A 20,929-nucleotide genomic window follows, 5' to 3' on the forward strand; every position below is an offset into this window, starting at 1 on the left:
CCAAGGAAACTGCAGGCCCCGGGCTCTCTGCCCCACCTCCTAGACCTGTCCTCGGCTGCGGCTGGGGCGAACCTCGACTGTACAAAGCCAGGTCCCCAAGGGATGGGGAGAACCTTGGACACCTGCACGACCTCATAGGGGCAGAGGGGCCCTGCCAGCCTGGCCCTGCCTCCTGGGTTACGGGACAGAGAAACTGATTCCTGTCTTTGATTTTGGGGGGTCTCTTTGCATTAGCAGCTTGGCGCGTTTCCTCATACATCCTCCGCCTGGGAAGCACCCCTTTTTCCTTGGAGGACCCACCCTCCTCACTCTACACCGGGGGTTCTCGCCTAAAAGCAATACCGTCCCCCCAGGGGTATTTGGAAACTTCTGGAGGCTTTCGGATTGCCCCAATGTCTCGGGGTGGGGGTGCCTCTTGCATTTATTAAGTTCGGGGGCGGGGGGTTCAGGGAGGATACACGCAATGTGTGCGTGGGCCGCCGCACAAGAACCGCTCCGCCTAAAGTACCAAGCGTGCTCCTCTCGAGATGCTTCGCACATCTAGGCTTTCTGGTTTAGGTGGGGCCGCCTCGGCCGCTCCATGCACCCAGCTGAGCACGTGACTCAGAGCTGGCCAATGAGAGCATCCCTACCATCCTGTCTGCTGCGATTAGCTCAAAGCTGAGGCTATGACCAGGTTCCCACCAATCAGAGTCCTCCACCCTCTGGCCCCGGGGGTTGGGTTCAGGCGGGGCACGTGACTCAGTTCCAGCCAATGAGAGTCAGTCCTGGGACCTTTGGAACTGATGGAGAGGTTTTTCAGGTGCACTGGGATCTTTACAGGAAATGGGGGTTGTGTCAGACTGAGGCGGGGCTCAGCGAGGTGGTATGGGGCTGCCTGCTTTTGTGTAGAAGTTCGACTGGAACCCCCCACCACACCCATTTGGTTTTGTATTCAATATGGCTTCTTTGGCACCACGTTGGCACAAAGAGGCATGACAAGAGATTCCCTGGTCCTCAAAGTCTGAACTGTTTACCACGTGGGGCTGTACAGGTAACGTTTGCCAGAGCTGCGGGCAACAACTGTGCCTCGTTGGATGAGCTGGGGAAAGGTATGTCAACAGGAGGAATCGGTCAGAGGCTGAAGTTAAAGATGGCCAAGGGACAGTGTTCATGGATGGGGGTGGAAATCAAGAGGAAGTCATGGGGGGCAGGGCCTAAGAGGAGCCCGCAGAGGAAGAAGGGTCAGAGGGACATGTCAGGCATCTGGCTTAGAGGATGAGGCTCTAAAGGTGTGGGCGTGGTGGGCAGAGGAGGCACAGCCATGAGCCAGTGGGATCTGAGGCAGGCGGCAGGGGGGGGGGGGGACTGGTGTGGCGGTCAGGGTAGGGACAGGCACTCACCTTGTGACCTCAGGTCCCCCGATTCTCTCAGGTTCGTCTGTGACCCTAGAAGGGGGTAGGAGAGCAGAGTGTCCAATCTGCACATATGGAGCCCCCTCCCACATCCCACTGCCTCCAGGCCTGCGGGCTGTCCCTGCCTCAGCCCCGGTCCTTCCCTGCTGGCGGGAGCTGGGCTGGGGAGGGCTGGGAGTCAGGGTCTGAGCTCCCTCTCCGGGCCCAGGAGGGGAGCCCATTCCGAAATGGTTAGTGCAGCTCGCAGGAAAGATACTGAAGAATTTGGAAGACGAAAGAGGAAGGGGGTGGGAAGAGACACACAGGCACACAGAGAAGGTCACGACACACAGACACACACCCCTCCCTCAGGCTCTGCTCAAACGGCGCCTCCTTAGTGAGGCCTGCTCCATTTAAAGCTGCACCCCTCTTCCCTGCTCTATTTTTCTTCTCAGTACTTATTTACTGCCTGGGTCCCCGTGTAGGACGTCAGCTCTGCCCAGGCTGGGCTCTTACACGTCCTGATCACTCTATTCCAGGGTCTAAGATCGTTCCCGGCACACAACAGACACTCAGTAGATAAACACACATCATTTTCCAAGGCAACCTTCTAAGCTCAGCCCATCTATCTCCCTTTAGTCCACAGGATAACCCTAGGAGGAAGGCACTGCTATTGCTATCCCCGTCTTCCAGGAGAAGAAAGTGAGGTCCAGAGAGGTTGAGTGACTTACTCAAGGTCACTCAACAGAGCTAGGGTCTGCACCTCCAGAGTCTGGCTCCAGAGACTACTGTTTATGAAATGAGTAAGGGAACAGCCAGACCCCACAACCCGGCCCCTCCCACTCGCACAGCGCCCCCCTCCCCTCACCAGTACACACAGGTCAGACATGCAGACAGGGAGGCAGAGCCAGGGAGAGCGGAGGGTGGTGGGACTTACTGATCTTGGAACCCTGGGGCAGAGAGGCGCCCGAAACGCAGCGGTTAGAGTTCTGCCGTTTAGAGGGATCGAGGGTAACCCTGTAGTGTGAGGTGAAGGGTGGCGGAGGAGGAGGAAGAGGAGGAGGAGGAGGAGGAGGAGATGATGATGATGTGGAGGTACAGAAGGCAGAGCAGAGCAGAAGATAGGTTAGGTCCCATTCCCCCCCTCACCCCACCCCTGCCCCCCACATCCCATGGGTCTCACCTTCGGGTCAGTTTGGAGGTCAGCTTGGTGAAGAGGTTGGTGGTGGGGCGGGGCCGCCCAGTGGGCAGGGGTGTGGCCTCATGGGCCAACGTGGGAGAGGCGGGGGGCCCATTCTGCACACCCCCGCCTCCCCCGCCCCCTGCCCTCCGGTCCCGGACCTGGCCACCGTGGAAGGTGCTGCGGATGGTGGAACCGCGTGCCAGGCGGCTCCGCTCCCCCGATGGGGGAGCCAGGCTGTGACTAGAGGGAGAGGCGGGGGGCACCCGTGGGGTACCCGAACTGTGGGCAGAGAGGGACAAGTCAGAGTGTGGCCTTGAGGCGGGCCAAAACCCCAGTCCCTCTGATTCTCCACTGCCCTGTCCTGAGATCAGAAACCTCGAAAGACCTAGAGCTCAGAGAAAGGGCTGCCATGTACAGCTGGGCAGGCTGTGTACTATACAATCCTATTTTACTGTATAATAACTGTATAATCCTATACAGTTATTTTACTGACTCTTCTGTCTTCCTGAGTCCTCCCTCCTTCAAACTGTGCTTTCTTCAAGCCCTACCCGCTCCCAACATATCCTGACTCTCCTCTCTCCAACCTCAGCAACTGAATAGATTCAGATTACATGTTTTGATGAATCCCTTGCCATTTGCCTCCAAACCTCAGGAACCAAATCAACTTTGCAAATATTGTACCTTGCTATCTGAGCTGTCATTATTCAAACTCAAGATAGGAACAGATGTGAACATCGTAGGTACTTATGACAATTTTTTGACAGGCGAAAAGGGACCCTCTTCCTAACTCTCTCGAGATGTTGTTTTGTGGGCAGTGGTGGCTCTGGTGTCCCAGGACCCTCCTCCTCCAGGCCCCCCCCCCATTCCTGACAGGAGGGCTGACTGTGGTCGAGGCCACTACCTCTCCCCTGGAATCCGTCCTTGGTTTAGTTTTAGTAACCAAACTTCTAAGAGGAGGAGGGTTGCACATGGTCACCTAGCCAGAGACTACATTTCCCAGCCTCCTTTGCAGTTTGCGATGGTCATGTGACGATTCTCTGGCCAATGGGCTACAAACAGAAGTACTTTGTCCTATTTCTGGGTCATGCCTCTAGCTGGTGCTCCGCTCTCTTTCCATCCTTCCTTCTGGGTTAGGAAATGATGGTAACTGGTGCACTGGCCTCAGTCCCAGAGCTGGAGCCTCATGCTGAGTTTGGCAGAATCAATCTGGGTCCTTGGAGGAGACTGCCTGCCTACCTCTGGCCTGTTCTATCAGGGAAGCCTAAACCTCGGTCTCAATGAAGCAGCAGTACCTTGGGGTCTCTGCTTTTCACCAGTCGAGTCTACAATCTCACTGCCACACCATCTCTTGACCAGAACCGGAAGGCTGTGCGTGACAGTGCACACGCTGAACAGTGTCTGGAATCTTTGTTCCTTGACCTACTAGCTGTGTGGCCTTGGACAAGTTTCCTTAATCTCTCTGCGCCTCAATTCCTCAGCTGTGAAATGGAGATGCCGGGATCTACCTCGCAGAGTTGTGAGGGGCATTCAACCAGCAAATATACGCTAAGGCCGGGCATATTCACCATCATTATTTGTACTGAACAACCACAACACTCATCCAATGCCTTCTATGTCAGGGAGCCGGTCCCAGGTACAGGACGCAACTGATCACTAGATGCCTCCCACGGGGCCCAGAGGTGGGAGAGCATCACCCCATCTTACGGAGGAGGAAAGCGAGGCTCAGAGACTTGCCAAAGATCATCCTACTAGCAGAGCACCAAGGCAAGATTCGAACTCAGGACTTACTAGCCACGGAATCACTGCTCTCAAGCACTCCACGTCCTGTCCCCACTGCACAGCACCACCTGTTTATCAGGCACTCCCCGGAGTGCACCTAGGTGTCGCCCCCTATCGTCCTGGCGGGTGGGAGTGTCATGATCCTGACGCCAGCCCCACGCCTGAACTTGAACCGTGACTGAACTTGAACCGTGACGGGAAACGCACTCATCCCTTTCATGCTCCAGCCAATCGGTGGGCGCTGGCTGGTCTCCCCTCACTTGCCAGCTGAAAGACACCGAACCGGCTCAGGAAAACTAGTCCGAGAAACCAGCCAAGGAGAGGGTGTTGAAGCTGTGACATTACGGGGCTTCTCTTAAAGTTCTAAAAATTGATCACTCAAAAAAAAGATTCAACTTTGTTTCCCAAGGCTCGTAGGCGGAGAACAGGGCAGACTGCTTTCCTGGTGCTGATGACTAACTAATTAATTAAGAAGGGAAGTTTTTCAGGGGGGTCTGGGGGGAGGAGGAGGACATGGGTAGATTCTGGGAAGAACAAACACGCGCGCTCCCCAATCTGCACAGCACCCCTGCCCCACAACGGTTATCCTCTTAGATCAAAGGAGGGTCCTGCTCCCCTACAGCTCCGCCCCCCCCCCCCACTCCCCTGTAGCCCTGCCTTCTCCATACCTGTTCTCTTTGCCATTTGGCAACAGGGCCGGGCGTTCAGCCCCAGGGCGTTCTGTGCAAACGTAGGTGTTTCTGCGGGTCATCATGCTGGGAGGGAGGCTGTTCTGTGGGAGATACGGCCGGGAGGGAGTGAGGGGGCGAAGGGGCACCGGTAATGCCCCACTTACCCTCTCTGGCCTCCCTCACTACGAATGGGTAGGCGATGGTTTCCTCCAGGAGAAAGGAAAGGTTAAGGAGCCATCCCAGCAACCCAGGCTGAAAGTCACGTTGCTGAGACAGGGGTGCCGAAGGAGGGTGGCTCAGGGGCGGTGACGGGGTGGGGGGGGGACGCCTTGCTCACTCCTCTCCCAGCTCCGCCCCACCTGGGCACGGGCCAGCCACGTCAAGCCTTTGGGAGCATACTTATTCTGGATACACTCGGTCTCTCCTCCTCGCCTTGGCATGGGCGGGCGGCCCACCTGCTTGGATATTCCGCCCACCTGTCCCCTTGACTCACACCTATGTGACTCTCAGGTGTCGGTTCCTAACATACCCCAACCCTTGGCCCCAGGCTGAGTCAGGAGCCTTCCCAAGCCCCCCCCCCCCACCCCCTGCAGCCCTGATCACTTTGTATCATCATCTGTCCCCTTAGACGCCCCCCCCCCCACACCCCGCACAGGACTGTGGGCTCTCTTGGATGGGGGGACGGCCGTCGGGATTATGTCACCTCCCCAGATGAGCTGAGAAGTGAGCCCTCTTTTTCTATCCTCTGGAAGCCTGTCTAAAGTTGGCTGGCGGTATCCCTTCTTTCAGTGGTTGGCAGAATTCCACCACTTGGGTCTGGAATTTTCTTTGTGGGAAAGTTTTAAGTCACGGATTCAATTTCTCGAACCAGAATATAAGGCGGTTCGGATTTTCTGTTTCTTCTCAAGCAAGTTTAGTTACTTGTGTTTTTGAAGGAATCTGTCCATTTCATCTAAGCTCTCACATTTATGGGCATAAGGTGGTTCCTAATACCTTTCTACTGTCTTTTTATGTTAGAATATAGTTTCTTTCTTTCTCTTTCTTTCTTTCTTTCTTTCTTTCTTTCTTTCTTTCTTTCTTTCTTTCTTTCTTTCTTTCTCTTTCTCTCTTTCTCTCTCTCTTCCTTCCTTCCTTCCCCTTTCTTTTCTTTTCTTTTTTTTTAGGAGAGTGAGAATCCCAAGTATTCTTAGAGCATGGAGACTGATGTCGCATTGGGTCCCACAATCATAACATCATGTCCTGAGCCAAAATCAAGGGTTGGACGCTCAAACGACTGAGCCACCCAGGCACCCCTTTCATTTCTGCTATTAGTAATTTGTGGGGTCCAATGATTGCAGCAATCTTTTCAAGAACCGGATTGCAGCTTTTTTTTTTTTTTGATTTTCTCTAGGGTACATCTATTTTCTCCTTTACTACTATTATTTCCTTTCTTCTGCTTCTTGGGGGGGGTCATTTCCCTTCCTATTCTTTTTCTACCTTTTTAAGGTGTGGGTTTACCTTAACAGTAACAAAAGCTGGGGCGTCTGGGTGGCTCAGTTAGGTTAAGCGTACAATGTCGGCTCAGGTCATGATCTATCTCATGGTTCTTGAGTTCAAGTCCCACAACGGGCTCTGTGCTGACAGTTCGGAGCCTGGAGCCTGCTTTTGGATCCTGTGTCTCCCTCTCTCTCTGCCCCTCTCCTGCTTGTACTCTGACTCTCTCTCAAAAATAAATAAAAATGAAAATAAGTTAAAAACAATAATAACAAGAGCCTTCATTTATTGAGTGCTTCCTGAGCTGGACACTGGGGGAGGTAGTTTATGTCCTAGATCTTATAGGAGCCTCACAACAATCTAAGGTCCCTGATGAGCCCATTTCACAGGGTGGAATACTGAGGCTCAGAGAGGTGAAGTCACTTGCTCCAGACCACACAGCTCACCAATGTAATTCAAGCTCTGGTCTGTAGGGCCTCAGAGTGCTGACCCTTTTCCTAGGACCTGTTTCCACCCTCGTCTCTGATGTGGAGGCTATTTTTGTTCCTCAACTTCCCATTTTAAGGAGCTGCACTGTCTCTCTTTAAAAAAAAAAAAACATTAAAAAAAATTTTAAGGGGCACCTAGGTGGCTCAGTCGGGTAAGCCTCCAACTTCAACTCAGGTCTCATAGTTCATAGAATCAAGACCCACATCGGGCTCTGTGCGGACATCTCGGAGCCTGGAGCCTGCTTCAGATTCTGTATCTCCCTCTCTCTCTGCCCCTCCCCTGCGTGCACTCTATCTTTCTCAAAAAAATTTTTTTTGTTTTGTTTTGTTTTGAATTTTAAAGGGGCGCCTGGGTGGCTCCATCGGTTAAGCATCTGACTTTGGCTCAGGTCATGATCCATGGTCCGTGAGTTCAAACCCCACACTGGGCTCTCTGCTGAAAGCTCAGAGCCTGGACTCTGCTTTGGATTCTGTGACTTCCTCTCTCTCTCTGCCCTTCTCCTGCTTATGCTCTGTCTCTCAAAAATAAATAAATGTTAATAAAAACAATGAAAAATTTTAAGGGGCATCTGGGTGGTTCTGTTGGTTAAGTGTCTGCCCTTAACCAGCTCAGGCCATGATCTTACAATCTGTGAGTTCGAGCCCCGCGTCGGGCTCTGTGCTGACAGCTCAGAGCCTGCTTCGGATTCTGTGTCTCCCTCTCTCTCAAAAAAAAAAATAAACAAACATTTAAAAAAAAATTTAAGGAGCTGCAGAAGCAGGGAAGCCCAACACTACATTCCCCAGACACCTCTGCAGCTCTGGTTCTGCATCTGAATGGGATCTGCCGAGCTTTGCACTCATGGAGATCTGGAAGGCAGAAATGGGGGGACAGTTGCCTTCCTGTCCCCTTTGACTTCTGCTTCCACGGGCAAGGTCACGAGATGAGGGTCTTTGCCTCGGGAGGGTCCCAGTGCCTGTTTCCTAGACTTCCGGGCATCGAGGGGCCCTTCTGGGGGAGAAGAAAGCTTCTGAGTCTTGAATTCCCATCATGACCAATTGCTCTTGAACTCCACAGTGCCAGGGTCTACCTTAGAGGCCGCAGCCCCTTGGTGGGTCAGGGCTGCTGTGCTGACGTGTCACTCCTGTGGGTCTCATCATCCACCGCCTGCTGCACTTGCCCTTCCTACAGCTTTGTAAGTACCTGCTTCCCCGTATTAAAATCCTCCTAGGCGCCTGGGCGGCTCAGTCAGTTGAGCATCTGACTCTTGATAACAGCTTGGGTCGTGATCTCGAGGTCCCAGGATCGAGCCCTGCATCAGGCTCTGTGCTGTCAGCTTGGGATTCCCTCTCTCCCCCCTCTCTGCCGCTCCCCCACTCACGCTGTCTCTCTCAAAATCAAGAAATAAACTTAAAATAAATGAATAAATAAAATCCTACGTAAGGCCAGTACCTTGCTTCTCTCTGACGCTGAATGCTAATTTATACGCTAGCGCCAAGCACAAGTTCAGGGAGGGAGCGCACTCAAATGTCCATGAACGAATGAACGCACGGACCTGACCAGGAGTCCCGCCTGCTGGTCTGGGGAGCAGGATGGGAATCAGCAGGGCCTGAAAACGTGTACCAGGAGGCCCCCCGTCCCCCCCAGCCCCGGCCACTCACGGGGGTGCTCGTGCTGTCCTTCCGCCGCTCTGGGATCTCGGCCTTGTTGGGGTTGTGGGCGCTGCTGACCATGGGGCTGGAGGGGGGCAGCCCCCGGCTCCCGCTTCCCGCGGCGCTGCAGCTCGCCTTCCGGCCTGGCAGGCGCTCCTCCTTCAGCTCCGTCTCCCCGGTGCTGGTCGGGCTGCGCTTGGGGTGCAGAGGTGCGGGGGAGGGGCCACCTGGGGGAGGGAGGGGCCGGTTTAGGGCTCCCGGCACGCGGAAAGGCCGGAGCCCACTCTAGGCGGCGCGCGGGACCCGAGAAGGCCTCGCGCAGGCGACAGGCTCCGCGGAGGCCACGCTGACAGTGTCTGTGCAGACGACAAACGCCTACACTGACCCCAGACTGCACGTAAATGATACATGCGCGCAGCCTGTTCACGGCATCGTTGTTTTTCTTTTAAGGCCCAAGGATTGGGAACAGGCTAAGTGCTCCCCAATAGGGGAATGCCTACGGAAAGTCAAGATTTAAAAAAAAAAAAATATGTTTATTTATTATTGAGACAGAGAGAAATAGAGCATGAGTGGGGGAGGGGCAGAGAGAGGGAGACGCAGAATCCGAAGCAGGCTCCAGGCTCCGAGCTGTCAGCACAGAGCCCGACGCGGGGCTAGAACCCAGGAGCCATGAGGTCCTGACCTGAGCGGAAGACTTAGGTTCAACCCACTGGGCCACCCAGGTGCCCCTAGAAATTTCTACAGGAAGGATTACTCTGCAGCTCGAAGGCGGAGCTGCTTATGTACCAACAAAGAACGATCTTCAAGACAGTGCAGAGCAGAAAAGGCGAGGCCTGAGGTCTCCGGTGGCCTATCATTTGTATAAAATAGGGGAAATGTGTAGATCTCTCCATTTCTATTTATCTCTGTCTACATATTTATAGATGAACATCTTCAAAGGCTATCATTTGCCCTAAAAGGTGAGACTAACGCTTTTTTTTCATGTCCCTTTATGCTGCATGAATGTTAGCACTGTATTTATATATCTTTATGGCTCTTTTCCTCTCTCTCCTTTTCACATCCATCTTTATATACAGCCGACCCTGGGACAAGATGAGCTTGAACTCCGCGTGGCAGTTTTTTGATGAATGCTATCTGGTAGTGCAAATGATCTTTTCCTTGTGATTTTTTTTTTTTAACAATTATAGATGTTTGCCATGTTCCAGGCACTACTGATTCTTTTAAAATGTTTTATTTATTTCTGAGAGAGAGAGAGAGAGAGAAAGCGTGAGCAGGGGAGGGTCAGAGAGAGAGGGAGACACAGAATCTGAAGTAAGTAGGCTCCAGGCTCTGAGCTGGCTGTCAGCACAGAGCCCGACGCGGGGCTCGAACCCACGACGCGGGACTCAGATCATGACCTGAGCCGAAGTCAGACACTTAACCGACTGAGCCACCCAGGCGCTCCTCCTTGTGATTTTCTTAAGGATATTTTCTTGTCGCTAGCTTCCTCTCCCGTAAGGCTACAGAATATAACATGTACAACATACAAAGTATGTGTTGACTGTTGATGGACTATGTTGTCAGTGAGGTTTCCAATCGACCACAGGCTATTAGCAGTTACATTTTGGGAGAGTCACAAGTTATCATACGTGGATTTTCAACGCCTCAGGGGCCGGTGCCCTGACCCCTGCACTGTTGAAGGATTAACTCTATTTGTATATGAATAAAATCTCTCTGAAAGAATTAGTAAGAAAACAGGTAACAGCAGCTGCCCCCAAGGATAACCGTGAGATCGGTGTTGGATACAACCTTTTTTTATTATCCACTCTGCTACTTGTGCTATCAAATTTTGAAGGATGGGACTGTATTCATTTTAAAAACAAAATAGGGGTGCCTAGGTGGCTTAGTTGGTTAAGCGTCCGACTTTTGCTTAGGTCATGATCTCGAAGTTCGTGGGTTAGAGCCACGCGTCGGGCTCTGTGCTGACTGCCAGCTCAGAGCCTGGAGCCTGTTTTAGTCTGTGACTCCCTCTCTCTCTGACCCTCCCCTGTTCATGCTGTCTCTTTCTCTCTCTCCTAGAAATAAATAAAACATTAAAAAAAAAAATGAACCAACTTGGTCCCTTGGAACGTCTTAGGAAATTACGGTTTTAGAACCAGTGGGCTTGAACGTGTTCATGACCTTCAGACGATTGAAACTTCTTTGTGTTCATTCCTCAGGAACCTTAAAGCTCGAAAGTGCCAGAAGCATAATAAGGTCTGTAAGTGACAGACACAGGGCACTGTCGGCAATCCTCTGGGGACTCCGAGAACCCAGAAGGTTTCTACGTGGGTGGGTTTTTTTAAATTTTAATTTAAAAATTTTAATGTTTATTATTATTTTTTTAAATGTTTTTAATGTTTTATTTGTTTCTGAGAGAGAGAGAGAGAGAGACAGCATGAGCAGGGGACGGGCAGAAAGAGAGGGAGACACAGAACCTGAAGCAGGCTCCAGGCTCTGAGCTAGCTGTCCGCACAGAGCCTGACACGGGGCTCGAATCCACGCACCAGATCATGACCTGAGCTGAGTCGACCGCTTCACCCCCTGAGCCACCCAGGTGCCCCATCTATGTGGGCATTTTTGTAAGGTTACCATGTTGTAACCACAGAACGCTGGACTCCCAAGCTTCTTAAGGACTTTCTGGACCAATCCGGCTATTTTATAGGTAGAAAAAGGCAATCCAGGGAAAGGGAATGACTTGACCTTCCAGAACCTCCCCCACTTCCCGCTTACGACTAATGCGGAGTTTCCCTGACACCCCTCTCTCCCCGCTAGTGCCGGTCCCTAGAGTAAAGCACATCACCTCTGGAGAGAAATATACTGGCAGAGCCTCAAAACGTTAAACGTTGTTACCACGTGACCTGGCAGGTCCACTCCTTAGTACACGCCCCAGAGGAAGGAACACATACATTCATATAGAAACTTGTACGTGAAATGTTCACGGCAGCATAAATTCACAATCGCCAAAAGCCAGAAGGGACCAACGTCCACCAGCGGATGAATGGATGAACACAGTGTGGTAGATCTATGAAACGGATTATTACTGGGCCATTATGGGGCGCCTGGGTGGCTTAGTCAGTTTAAGCGTCCGACTTTCGCTTAGGTCATGATCTCGCGGTTCGTGGGTTCGAGCCCCGCGTCAGGCTCTGTGCTGACTGCCAGCTCAGAGCCTGGAGCTTGTTTCAGTCTGTGACTCCCTCTCTCTCTGACCCTCCCCTGCTCACGCTGTCTCTCTCTCTCTCCTAGAAATAAATAAAAAAAAAAACATTAAAAAAAATATATATATATATATATATACTGGGCCATTAAAAGGAATGAAATGCTATTCCTGCTAACACGGGATGAAAATGTCATCCTAAGTGAAAGGAGCCAGACACAAAAGGCCACGTGTTGTAAACCTCTCCTTATAAGAAATGTCCAGAATAGGGGAATCTGCTGTAGAGACAGGGAACAGATGGCTGGTTGTCAGGGGCTAGGGGCGGTGGAAGGGGGGGTGAGGGGTGACAGTTAGCTAGGGCTTGTGGTGTTTCTTTCTGGGGCGATGAAAGTGTGCTCAGGGGCGCCTGGGGGGCTCAGTTGGTTAAGCATCCGACTCTTGGTTTCGGCTCAGGTCATGATCTCACGGTTCGTGAGTTCAAGCTCCGCTTTGGACTCTGTGCTGATAGCATGGAGCCTGCTTGGGATTCTCATTCTCCATCTCTCTCTCTGTCCCTCTCCTGCATGCTCGCTCTGTCTCTCTCTCTCAAAAAATGAATTAAAAAAATTTTTTTAATGTGTTACAATGGATTGTGAGGCTGGCTATACAACTCTGTGAACACACCAACGCCCCTGATTTGTCCACTTTGGGTGAACTGCATGGTAGGTGAATCATATCTCAATAAAGCCACTTAAAAAATAGCTGGGTGGGGGGCATCTGGATGGCTCAGGTCATGATCTCGTGGTTCATGAGTGCAAGCTCCACATCGGGGTCTGTGCTGACAGCTCAGAGCCTGGAACTTGCTTTGGATTCTACGTCTCCCTCTCTCTCTCTGCCCTTCCCCCGCTCATGCTCTGTCTCTCTCAAAAATAAACATTAAAAAAAGCATAGTTGGGAGGATTAACACTTGAGGAGGTTGTAGGTAAGAGACCTCTTGGAAGCTTCCACGTGTAATCTGTGGTGGCGGTTGTGGGGTCTTTTTTCTGTGGGTGATGACTATCTTTCAGGTACAGAGTGAGGGGTACAAGTAGGTGTCCGCCCAGCCCCTTTCCACTAGGAAGGGCCTCTCATCCTTTCAGTGTGGAGGCGAGCCAGAGGGCAGGCTCTCCGCAGCCACTTTATGCAATGTCCTCCTGTATCCGCATCACAGTGGCTAAATCCCAAGTGGACGCTGACCTGGGAGCTCTGTGCCTGACAAGTGGACCAAAGGGATTCCAGGCTACCACTGGGGCCGGTCTCCAAAACAGAGACGGATTGGGTTGAGAAACTGGGAAAAAGATAAGGTGAGATAAGTAAGAGAGAAAGGAAAAACCAGAGGAACAGAGAGGAGGCATGAAACAGCGAGTGTCTGCTCTGGGCGAGTTTCCAGTGCCTAATCCCTTCCTGGCTCGGCTGGGCACTGCCACCTCCAAGTTGCCTGTCACGTCCCAGCATCTTTCTGCGAAATTCCTCTCTTCCCTGCAGCTGGCTCCAGCGGGTTTCTGGGCTTGCCAGTCAGGCGACCCTGATGGAAGGTGGGGCTGGGGCCTTGGGGCTGCGCGCGCGGCAGGGGCAGGCTGTACTCACAGAAGTCGCTGTGCCTGCGCTGGCGGTGGTAGGTGGACGAGGCGCTCCGCTGCCCTTTGCTGTGGCTGGTGCCTTTGCTGGAGCTTGCTCCATTGGTGGTGTCGCTGGGCGCCCGCACCCGTGCAAGGGCCAGCCCCGGGGTGCCCCGGTCCCCGCCCTCCTGCAGGAGGGTGACAGAGAAGGGGCCTCAGCGCCTCTGCCCCCTCTGCCCCCAAAGTCCCTCCACCCCGGGCATCGCGCATCCCAAATGCCCCTGGCGCCTTCTGACCTCAGTCTTCCTGCCCAGCAGGAGGTAGGTGGCGGTCACTTCGTTGTACTTCTGGCTGGTCAAGGCCTCTTTGATTTCTTCCCGCGTGTAGCCCATACCCACCATCACCTCTGGGAGAGGGGGATGGAGAGGAGGTTCAATCTGCCCAGACCCTTCCCTTAGGCTCGCTTCTGTGTCACACAGCCACGCCTGCTCTCTGGCCTGTTCCGAACCCATCCCCCCTTCTGCCGGCAGCACCCCGATTTCCTTGGAAGAACATTTCGTTCCCGCTCGGATCACCTGGCCGACCCCTACCTGTGCCAAGCCCCCAGCGCAGGTGTAAAACCCAAGTCTGACCAGAGCAGTCCATCCCCACGGCCACAATGATTGGCTCAGGGCAGGCGTACAACCCGGGTCTGGCCACTCAGAACGCTCTATACCCAAAACCACACTGATTGGTTCAGGATGGCCCAGTTCTGGCCAATCAGAGCACTCCATCCCCAAGGCCTGGTTGAGAGGCAGCCAATGGGCATCAGCCCATTGAAACATTTAGGAAAGCGGCTCCTCTTTCTGATAGGATGGCCAGGCCACTAGTATATACTGTCGCCAGCTTGCTCCTGTGGCCGTGGGCTGCCCGGGAGAGAAGCCACCACTAAGATTTCCAACGACGGTCTTTGAGCGCCTGGGTCCAGCCGTGCCTGAAGGCCGACATACCCTGGTGTTTTCAGTTATGTGCATGAATAAGTTACCACTATTAAGTGATACCATATGAAGTTGCTGATCTTGACAAATTTTGACCTATAAAAATAATTTCAAATGGGTCTGCCTATTATTATTACCAGTTTAAGCCAGATTGGCTTGGGTTTTCTATTACATACAACCACAAAACTCCTGATTAATGCAACCAGCTCTCTGATGGTGGCCTCGGTCTCCTTAGCTGTATAATGGACAGTGAATAGACGGCTCCTAAGGGGCTCTTCGAGGGCTCATGCCTTAGGGGTCCAGAGTTCAAGGGTCCCAGGCTGGAAGATTTGGGACCAAAGGGTTGGTGGGTAAGGCACATGCCAACACAGGGGCTTTCCCCAAACGTGCAGATTACCAATGACTTGTGCCCAAACATTTCTGGAAGTGAGCTGTGTGATTTCTTTTTGTGCCTTAAGTGTCAAAACCAAGTGCTGTATGGAGATTTACTCACTTCATATTCACAACAACACCCTATGATAGGATCTATGATTGTCCCATTTTACAGATGAGGAAATGGAAGCACAGAGAGGGGAAGTCGCCTGCCCAGCCTCACACAGCCAGAAAGTAGCAGCCCAGACTTTGCTCTCCCTAGTTGCCTTGAAAACTTCTCTGATGCGCTGGTCAAAAGGGTACCACGGGGGCTGGGAAGCTCCGTGGCCTGTGGCTCTGAGGAGCGGGGGTGCCTGCTCTCCCTGATCCTCACCGATTCGCTTGGTGTCCCCAAAGTCTTCCTCGGGCTCCGTGTATGGCTTCAACTCCTCACCCTCATAGCCGATGTTGATCCATTTGTCTTTCATGATTTGCTGCAGGAATCGGGGGGCAGGAGAGGGAAGGGGGAAGACAGACGTCAGACAAAAGCAGGGAAATACAGCTCCTTGTCTCCCAGGGAGGCCCCCAAGTCGAGCTATGTGCCCTGCCCCCACCCCAGCCTCTAAGACCTGACACCCCAGCATCGAGGGCTTCCTGAGAGCCAGCGCCTCCTCACCACACCCCCAGCACCCCCTCCGTCAGAGCCTCCCAATGTCACCTCCCTCCTCCGCATCATCTGGGCCCCCAGCACCCTGTAATCAGCCGAGGAGCTCATTAGCTAATTACTGGCATGGCGGGGAGTGGGCGAAGCTGTCCGGGGGTGGCGTCGAGACGGCCCGGGAGTCTTTTCTTGGGCTGCCTGGCTCCCTCCCCCCGCTTAGGCAGATGGGCACAGGAGAGGAAAAGTGAGGGCACAAGGCTGTAAGGAGAGGGTGCGGGGCCGGGGCTTACCTCGAGAGTACAGCGTTTAGCTGGGTTCAGCACCAAAAATCTCCGGAGGATGCTCTCACAGTCTGTTGACATGTAGAAAGGGACCCGGTACTTCCCTCTGAGGACTCGCTCCCGCAGCTCCTATAGGGGAACAAGGTTATTGGGGGAGGGGTCCACCCGGCCTCCCTGACCCATCTCTCTCTCTCTCACACACACACACACACTCCTCTCTCCCAATCTCCCAACAGAGGCGACAGGTGGCAAAGCCCTACCCCTCTCTCCTGACCACGACTGCCCGTCTGTAAAATGGGAACCCCATCCTAGATGCGGCAATTTAAAAAAAAAATTTTTTTTTTAAAGCATTTTTTATTCAGAGGAATAAAAATGAGAAAGCGAATTCTACAAGCCAGTCAGAGAGGAGTCAGCATCGGGCTTCAGTCTTCTGGTCTGTGTGCCCAGGCTCCCGGCACCCACACTGCTTTATAAGTAAGATGCACAGCCCGTGTCTGGCTCAGGGTACATGTGACTTAACAGGTTTACAAAGGGGGAGGAGGGGCGGGGATCCTGCCCTCTGGCCTCTCACCCCTCAGATCCCCTCTCCCCTAGGCGTGCCTGTCTTGCCAAAGAACTGTGGGACCCTGGGGACTGATTTACACGCAGGCATTTTTCTTTTTTTAAGGACCCCAGCCAAGACGGAGAAAATAAACTTCGAGCTCCAGGGCATGGCAGACCAGGGAGAACCCCTTTCAGCCTGAAGAAAGCACTGGGGGAGACAGGAAATGGAGGGGTGGGGGGAAAAGGTGTTGGGGGAGGGGGAATCTCTGGGTGGAGCTCTGGGCTGGGAGCTCCCTTCCAGGGCATCCACCTAAAAGGGCCGGAAGAGGCCCATGCCTGGGAGCCTCCTGGGTCTACAGATCATCACAGCCTGAAGGGTCGTGAATATTTAATACTAGTGAGTATCGCTTTCAGAGCCGAGCACGCAGGCCACGTCCTGAGGGCTTCACGCAAGTTGCATCTGTACCCCTGACAATGCTGTGAAGCAGGGCTATGATGCCCATTTTCCAGACGAGGAAACTTAGGCTTAGAGAGGTTAAGTCACTTGCGCTAGGAGTGTGCAGCCAGGAAACGGGAGGGCCAGGATTCAAAGCCAGGCAGTCTGGCTCTGGAGCCTGGCCTACGTAACCACCATGCCACACAAATGCTGTCACGTGGTAGTGAGAAGTAGCCAATGGGCCATCACTGCCGCCACCAGTGCGGCTCCCGAGAGTAACGCCCTGGCCAGATGCCAGGTCCTGGTGGAGGGCTTTAGACGCCCAGGGTGGCCATCAATGGATACTCTTAATGTCCCCATCTTACAGGCAGGGAAACTGAGGTTCTGAAAGGGGGTATGCCCAAGGTCGCTTGGCAAGGAAAATAACAGCATGGGGACCTAACTCTAGCTACATGTCTCCTTTGCCCAGAAAGGCTGAGGGCACCTGGTGGGGAAACCAGGACCACTGGAGGTGACAAGGGCCTGGGGCAGGTGGGACACCGGCCGGGCCTCTTGGCTTCATGCCTGGGGCTCAGAGAGATTATTCTGTGATGGTGAGCGCTTGGCACGCCTGATCTTAGCGAGCCCTCGAATCGCTGCTACACGGCTGGTCACCTTAACGGACACCGAACAGAGGGGGAGACTGAGGCTCAGAGGGGTCGGCGGCTCGGCTGAGGCCTCTGTGAAGAAGGGGTTCCCTCCTCCTCATCACTCGGGTCCCTGCTCTGGTGGCCTGTCCCCCAGAGAAACAGCTACGAGGACATTCTCAGGACGACTGGGGACACCTGACGGCGGTGGTGGGCTACGGGCCAGGACTGAGCCCCGGCTGGGCTTCCCGAGTGTGACTGCAGACAAGAGAATCCCCGAGCGTCGGCAGACCCTGCTGTGTGACCCCCGCCGGGACACAGGGGCAGCAGGTCTGTGGCCGTCACCCAAACGTTCCATGAGGATTGGCAAAGACGGTACTGTGTTGCCTGTATCGATTGCTAATGGCAAACGTGGCCGGATGCTGGCGACCCAAGCACGTCCTGCAAAGTCCCATATGTTCTCTGTCCCAGTCCTACAACTTCTCCATAGACTGGCCGGGTTTCAGAATAAAAAGGTTGAAGAAGGGGCCAGGCGCCTGGGTGGCTTGGGGAGTTAAGCATCTGACTCTTGGTTTGGGCTCAGGGTCATGATCTCATGGTTCGTGGGATCGAGCCACGCATTGGGCTCTGCTTGAGATTCTCTCTCCCACTCTCTCTGACCCTCCCCCTCAAAATAAATATTAAAAAAAAAAAAAGAGTCAGAGGGGCGCCTGGATGACTCAGTCGGTTGAGCGACTGACTCCAGCTCAGGTCATGATCTCACGGTTTGTGGGTTCGAGCCCTGCTTCGGGCTTTCTACTGCCAGTGCAGGGCCTGGTTTAGAGCCTCTGTACCCCCTCTCTTCCCCTCCCTGTTTGGACTCTCTCTCTCTCTCAAAAATAAAACATTTAAAAAAAAAAAGGTCAGAGAAGAAAACCCCACACCACCCTGCTGCTCACCCCGTACTTCCCAGCCCGCCACGCGCCCCTCCCCCACAGCACAGGTCAGCATCTGACAACATTACTTGATTTGCTGATTTATTTTGGTTTTGGCCCGGCTCTGCTCCCTCCCACGGGGGCAGGCACTTCTCTGTTTGAAGCGCCTGACGCAGAGGTCTCACGTCAATGATCACAGAGGCGTGTGGGCCTCACACATCAGCTTCAGGACACCGTCAGCACCCCGGACAGAGCTTGTGGGCCAAGTCCCCCAGCCTGGGGCGCCGCTCATCCGCTCCCCGCCCCCAGGGATCTGCTGTTCTGGACACTCCACAGAAATGGACTCGGGCGCTGGGTGGCCTTTGTGACAGGCCCTCCCCACGTTAGCCCGCCCTCCAGCTCAGCCACGGTCCAGCGCGGACAAAGGCAGAGATTTCCGTCTCTTTTCTCTTATCTGTAAGAACCCCCAGAGGTGGGCGGCAGATATTCACTGAGCAAGTGACAGAGTGAGCTGGGATTCGAACTCAAACCTGGCGGCTGCTGAGCGTGTGAACCCCAGCGAGCCAGGTCCCCTAGGGCTGCCCTCGCGACCCGCCGCGGGGACCGCAGGCGACACTGGCCCTCCCCGGGGAGGTGAAGGCCCGCACGCCAGCCCCGCCCGGCACCTTGAGGTTGTGGCCGTCGAAGGGCAGGGAGCCGCTGACGAGCGTGTACAGGATGACGCCGAGGCTCCAGATGTCCACCTCGGGCCCGTCGTACTTCTTGCCCTGGAACAGCTCCGGGGCGGCGTACGGGGGGCTCCCGCAGAACGTGTCCAGCTTCGAGCCCAGCGTGAACTCGTTGCTGAAGCCGAAGTCAGCGATCTTGATGTTGGCCTCGGCGTCTAGCAGGAGGTTCTCCGCCTGGGAGGGGGGAGACGGGGTACGTGTGGGGCGGACGGGCCACGGGAGCGCAGGCCCTCCTCCCTGTGTGACTCGGGGCAGTGACCTGGTCTGCGCCTCGGTTTCCTCATCCGCAGAAGGGGGATCATCACAGCCTCTACCTCAGCAGGCTGTTTGAGGAGTAAGGGGATCCTGAAAGGCCTAGAACAATCTTTTACATGCAAGAAGTGCTGTATTCCATCAGCCATTACTGTCCTATGGGGTCTGCAGAGCTGGGGGCCCTCAGGCAACTTCCTGCCCCTTTCTGAGCCTTAATTTACCCAGCAGGAAAAAAAAAAAACCCAGAAGAAAACCATGAGGACTGAGTGCCCTAGACCCACAAAAAATGAAAACAGAAAATCAAGGTTCTATCTACTTTCAGTGGTGCGTGTTCTTATAACAAGGAGTCAGCTCACGAAGGAGGGAGGCCGTGTCACGCCCACCGCAAGATGGCGGCGGACTCCAAAAGAGGCCTGGCCTCTCTACGACCTGGGTCTGCCTCTTGCAGCTTTTGGACACACGTGTCCACCCTCCGAAGTGTCCACGTGCGGCCCATCCCAACCACGGCCCTGCCCCAGTCAGGCCACTGGCACCTCTGGCTTCCTCATGGTCCCCTGCCCTCCTAAGCAGGAGGTCACCACGCCCCCTCTGTCCCAACAGGGACCCGCAAAGACACATGCTTCAGTGAGAGCTTCCCCAAACCTCAACGTAATGGCATCTCCACCTTGCTCAGGGGTGACACTTGCGGTCCCAGCATCTGAGGCCCCATAATCCAGCCACAACCCCACACGGGGGGCTGGTCCCTCAGGTGGGCTCCCCAGGGGGAGCGGGGGCGGGGGGGGGGGTGCACCAACCAGATCCCCCAAATCCCTTTCAGTCACTTCCAGGACCCTCCACCAGGGGGCGCGCCTCCCTCTGGGGATGGTCATCTCAAGCACCGGTACAGGGCAAACCCCCACATCTCTAAGGGGCTTCCTCAGAGGGCCGGTACCCACAGAGAGAAGGTCTAGAAACTTCTACAGCAACCTGACAGTCTATTTGTTATGGTGTTTGAATGTAATCATAGTTTTTTTTTTTTTTTTTTTTTTTAAAAATGGGTCTTGTATTTTGGACTTTTTTTTCACTTTTATTGTATGTACCTCTCAAGAGTGTCGGCCACAACGGACTGGGAATTGAACATATTAACAGCAACCTGGTCCTTCACAAACACCTCAAGAAGACCTTCCTGGAAGCACGGCGCCTAGCACACAGTAGGCTGCTCAATAACCGATACTTGGGGCGCCTGGGTGGCTCAGTCGGTTAAGCGTCCGACTTCGGCTCAGGTCATGATCTCACGGTTCGTGTGTTCGAGCCCCGCGTCGGGCTCTGTGCTGACAGCTCAGAGCCTAAAGCCTGTTTCAGATTCTGTGTCTCCCTTTCTCGGACCCTCCCCTGCTCACGCTGTGTCTCTCTCTCTCAGAAATAAATAAAAAATTTAAAAAAAATTTTTTTTAATTTAAAAAAAAAAAAAAAAGAAGAAGCGATACTCAAGACAAGTCGACTGACTGAGCAGGGCAAACGTCTCTCTCTCTCTGGTCCAGGACAAGAAGCCCCGACTCAGTGCGGCTCTCTCGGGGTGGGGACCAGGGCTCGAGGGGGCTGCCCCTGCTCACCCTGGCCAGGCAGCCGGGGTCCAGGCTGGCGGAGCCCCTTCCCCGCCCGGGGCCAGCCTCAGGGGCTCCCTCTCAAGGATCCTCAACTTCTGAGAGGCCCGGGATTCTAAGACCCGGAGGCCCCGCTGACTCTGGGGCTCTGAAACCTCAGGTCTCGAAGACTCCTGAACATTCTCTAGTCCGAACGATGTCAAGTCTCTGGAGGCTCGGGGTGGGG

At 54.0% G+C, this 20,929-nt stretch overlaps 1 protein-coding gene across 2 annotated transcripts in view; it reads right to left on the minus strand.

Annotated features, from left to right (window-relative positions):
* The window catches only part of MARK4 (microtubule affinity regulating kinase 4), a 32,864-nt gene that overhangs the window by 1,577 nt on the left and 10,358 nt on the right, over positions 1-20,929 (minus strand). Inside the window, exons 8-17 of one of the 2 annotated variants that reach the window (XM_039248662.1) lie at positions 18,806-19,042; positions 15,631-15,750; positions 15,074-15,173; positions 13,648-13,757; positions 13,380-13,539; positions 8,609-8,826; positions 5,004-5,107; positions 2,557-2,835; positions 2,311-2,390; positions 1,383-1,427 (exon numbers count right to left, since the gene is read on the minus strand). In XM_039248662.1, the coding sequence (XP_039104593.1) occupies positions 1,383-1,427; positions 2,311-2,390; positions 2,557-2,835; positions 5,004-5,107; positions 8,609-8,826; positions 13,380-13,539; positions 13,648-13,757; positions 15,074-15,173; positions 15,631-15,750; positions 18,806-19,042 (1,453 nt within the window). The remainder of the gene's footprint in view (positions 1-1,382; positions 1,428-2,310; positions 2,391-2,556; positions 2,836-5,003; positions 5,108-8,608; positions 8,827-13,379; positions 13,540-13,647; positions 13,758-15,073; positions 15,174-15,630; positions 15,751-18,805; positions 19,043-20,929) is intronic. The other variant, XM_039248654.1, reaches the window with a different exon arrangement.

The sequence above is a fragment of the Hyaena hyaena genome, unplaced genomic scaffold (genome assembly GCF_003009895.1).
Source record: "Hyaena hyaena isolate Hyena2069 unplaced genomic scaffold, ASM300989v1 scaffold_9, whole genome shotgun sequence".
In the NCBI taxonomy this organism is placed as follows: Eukaryota; Metazoa; Chordata; class Mammalia; order Carnivora; family Hyaenidae; genus Hyaena; species Hyaena hyaena.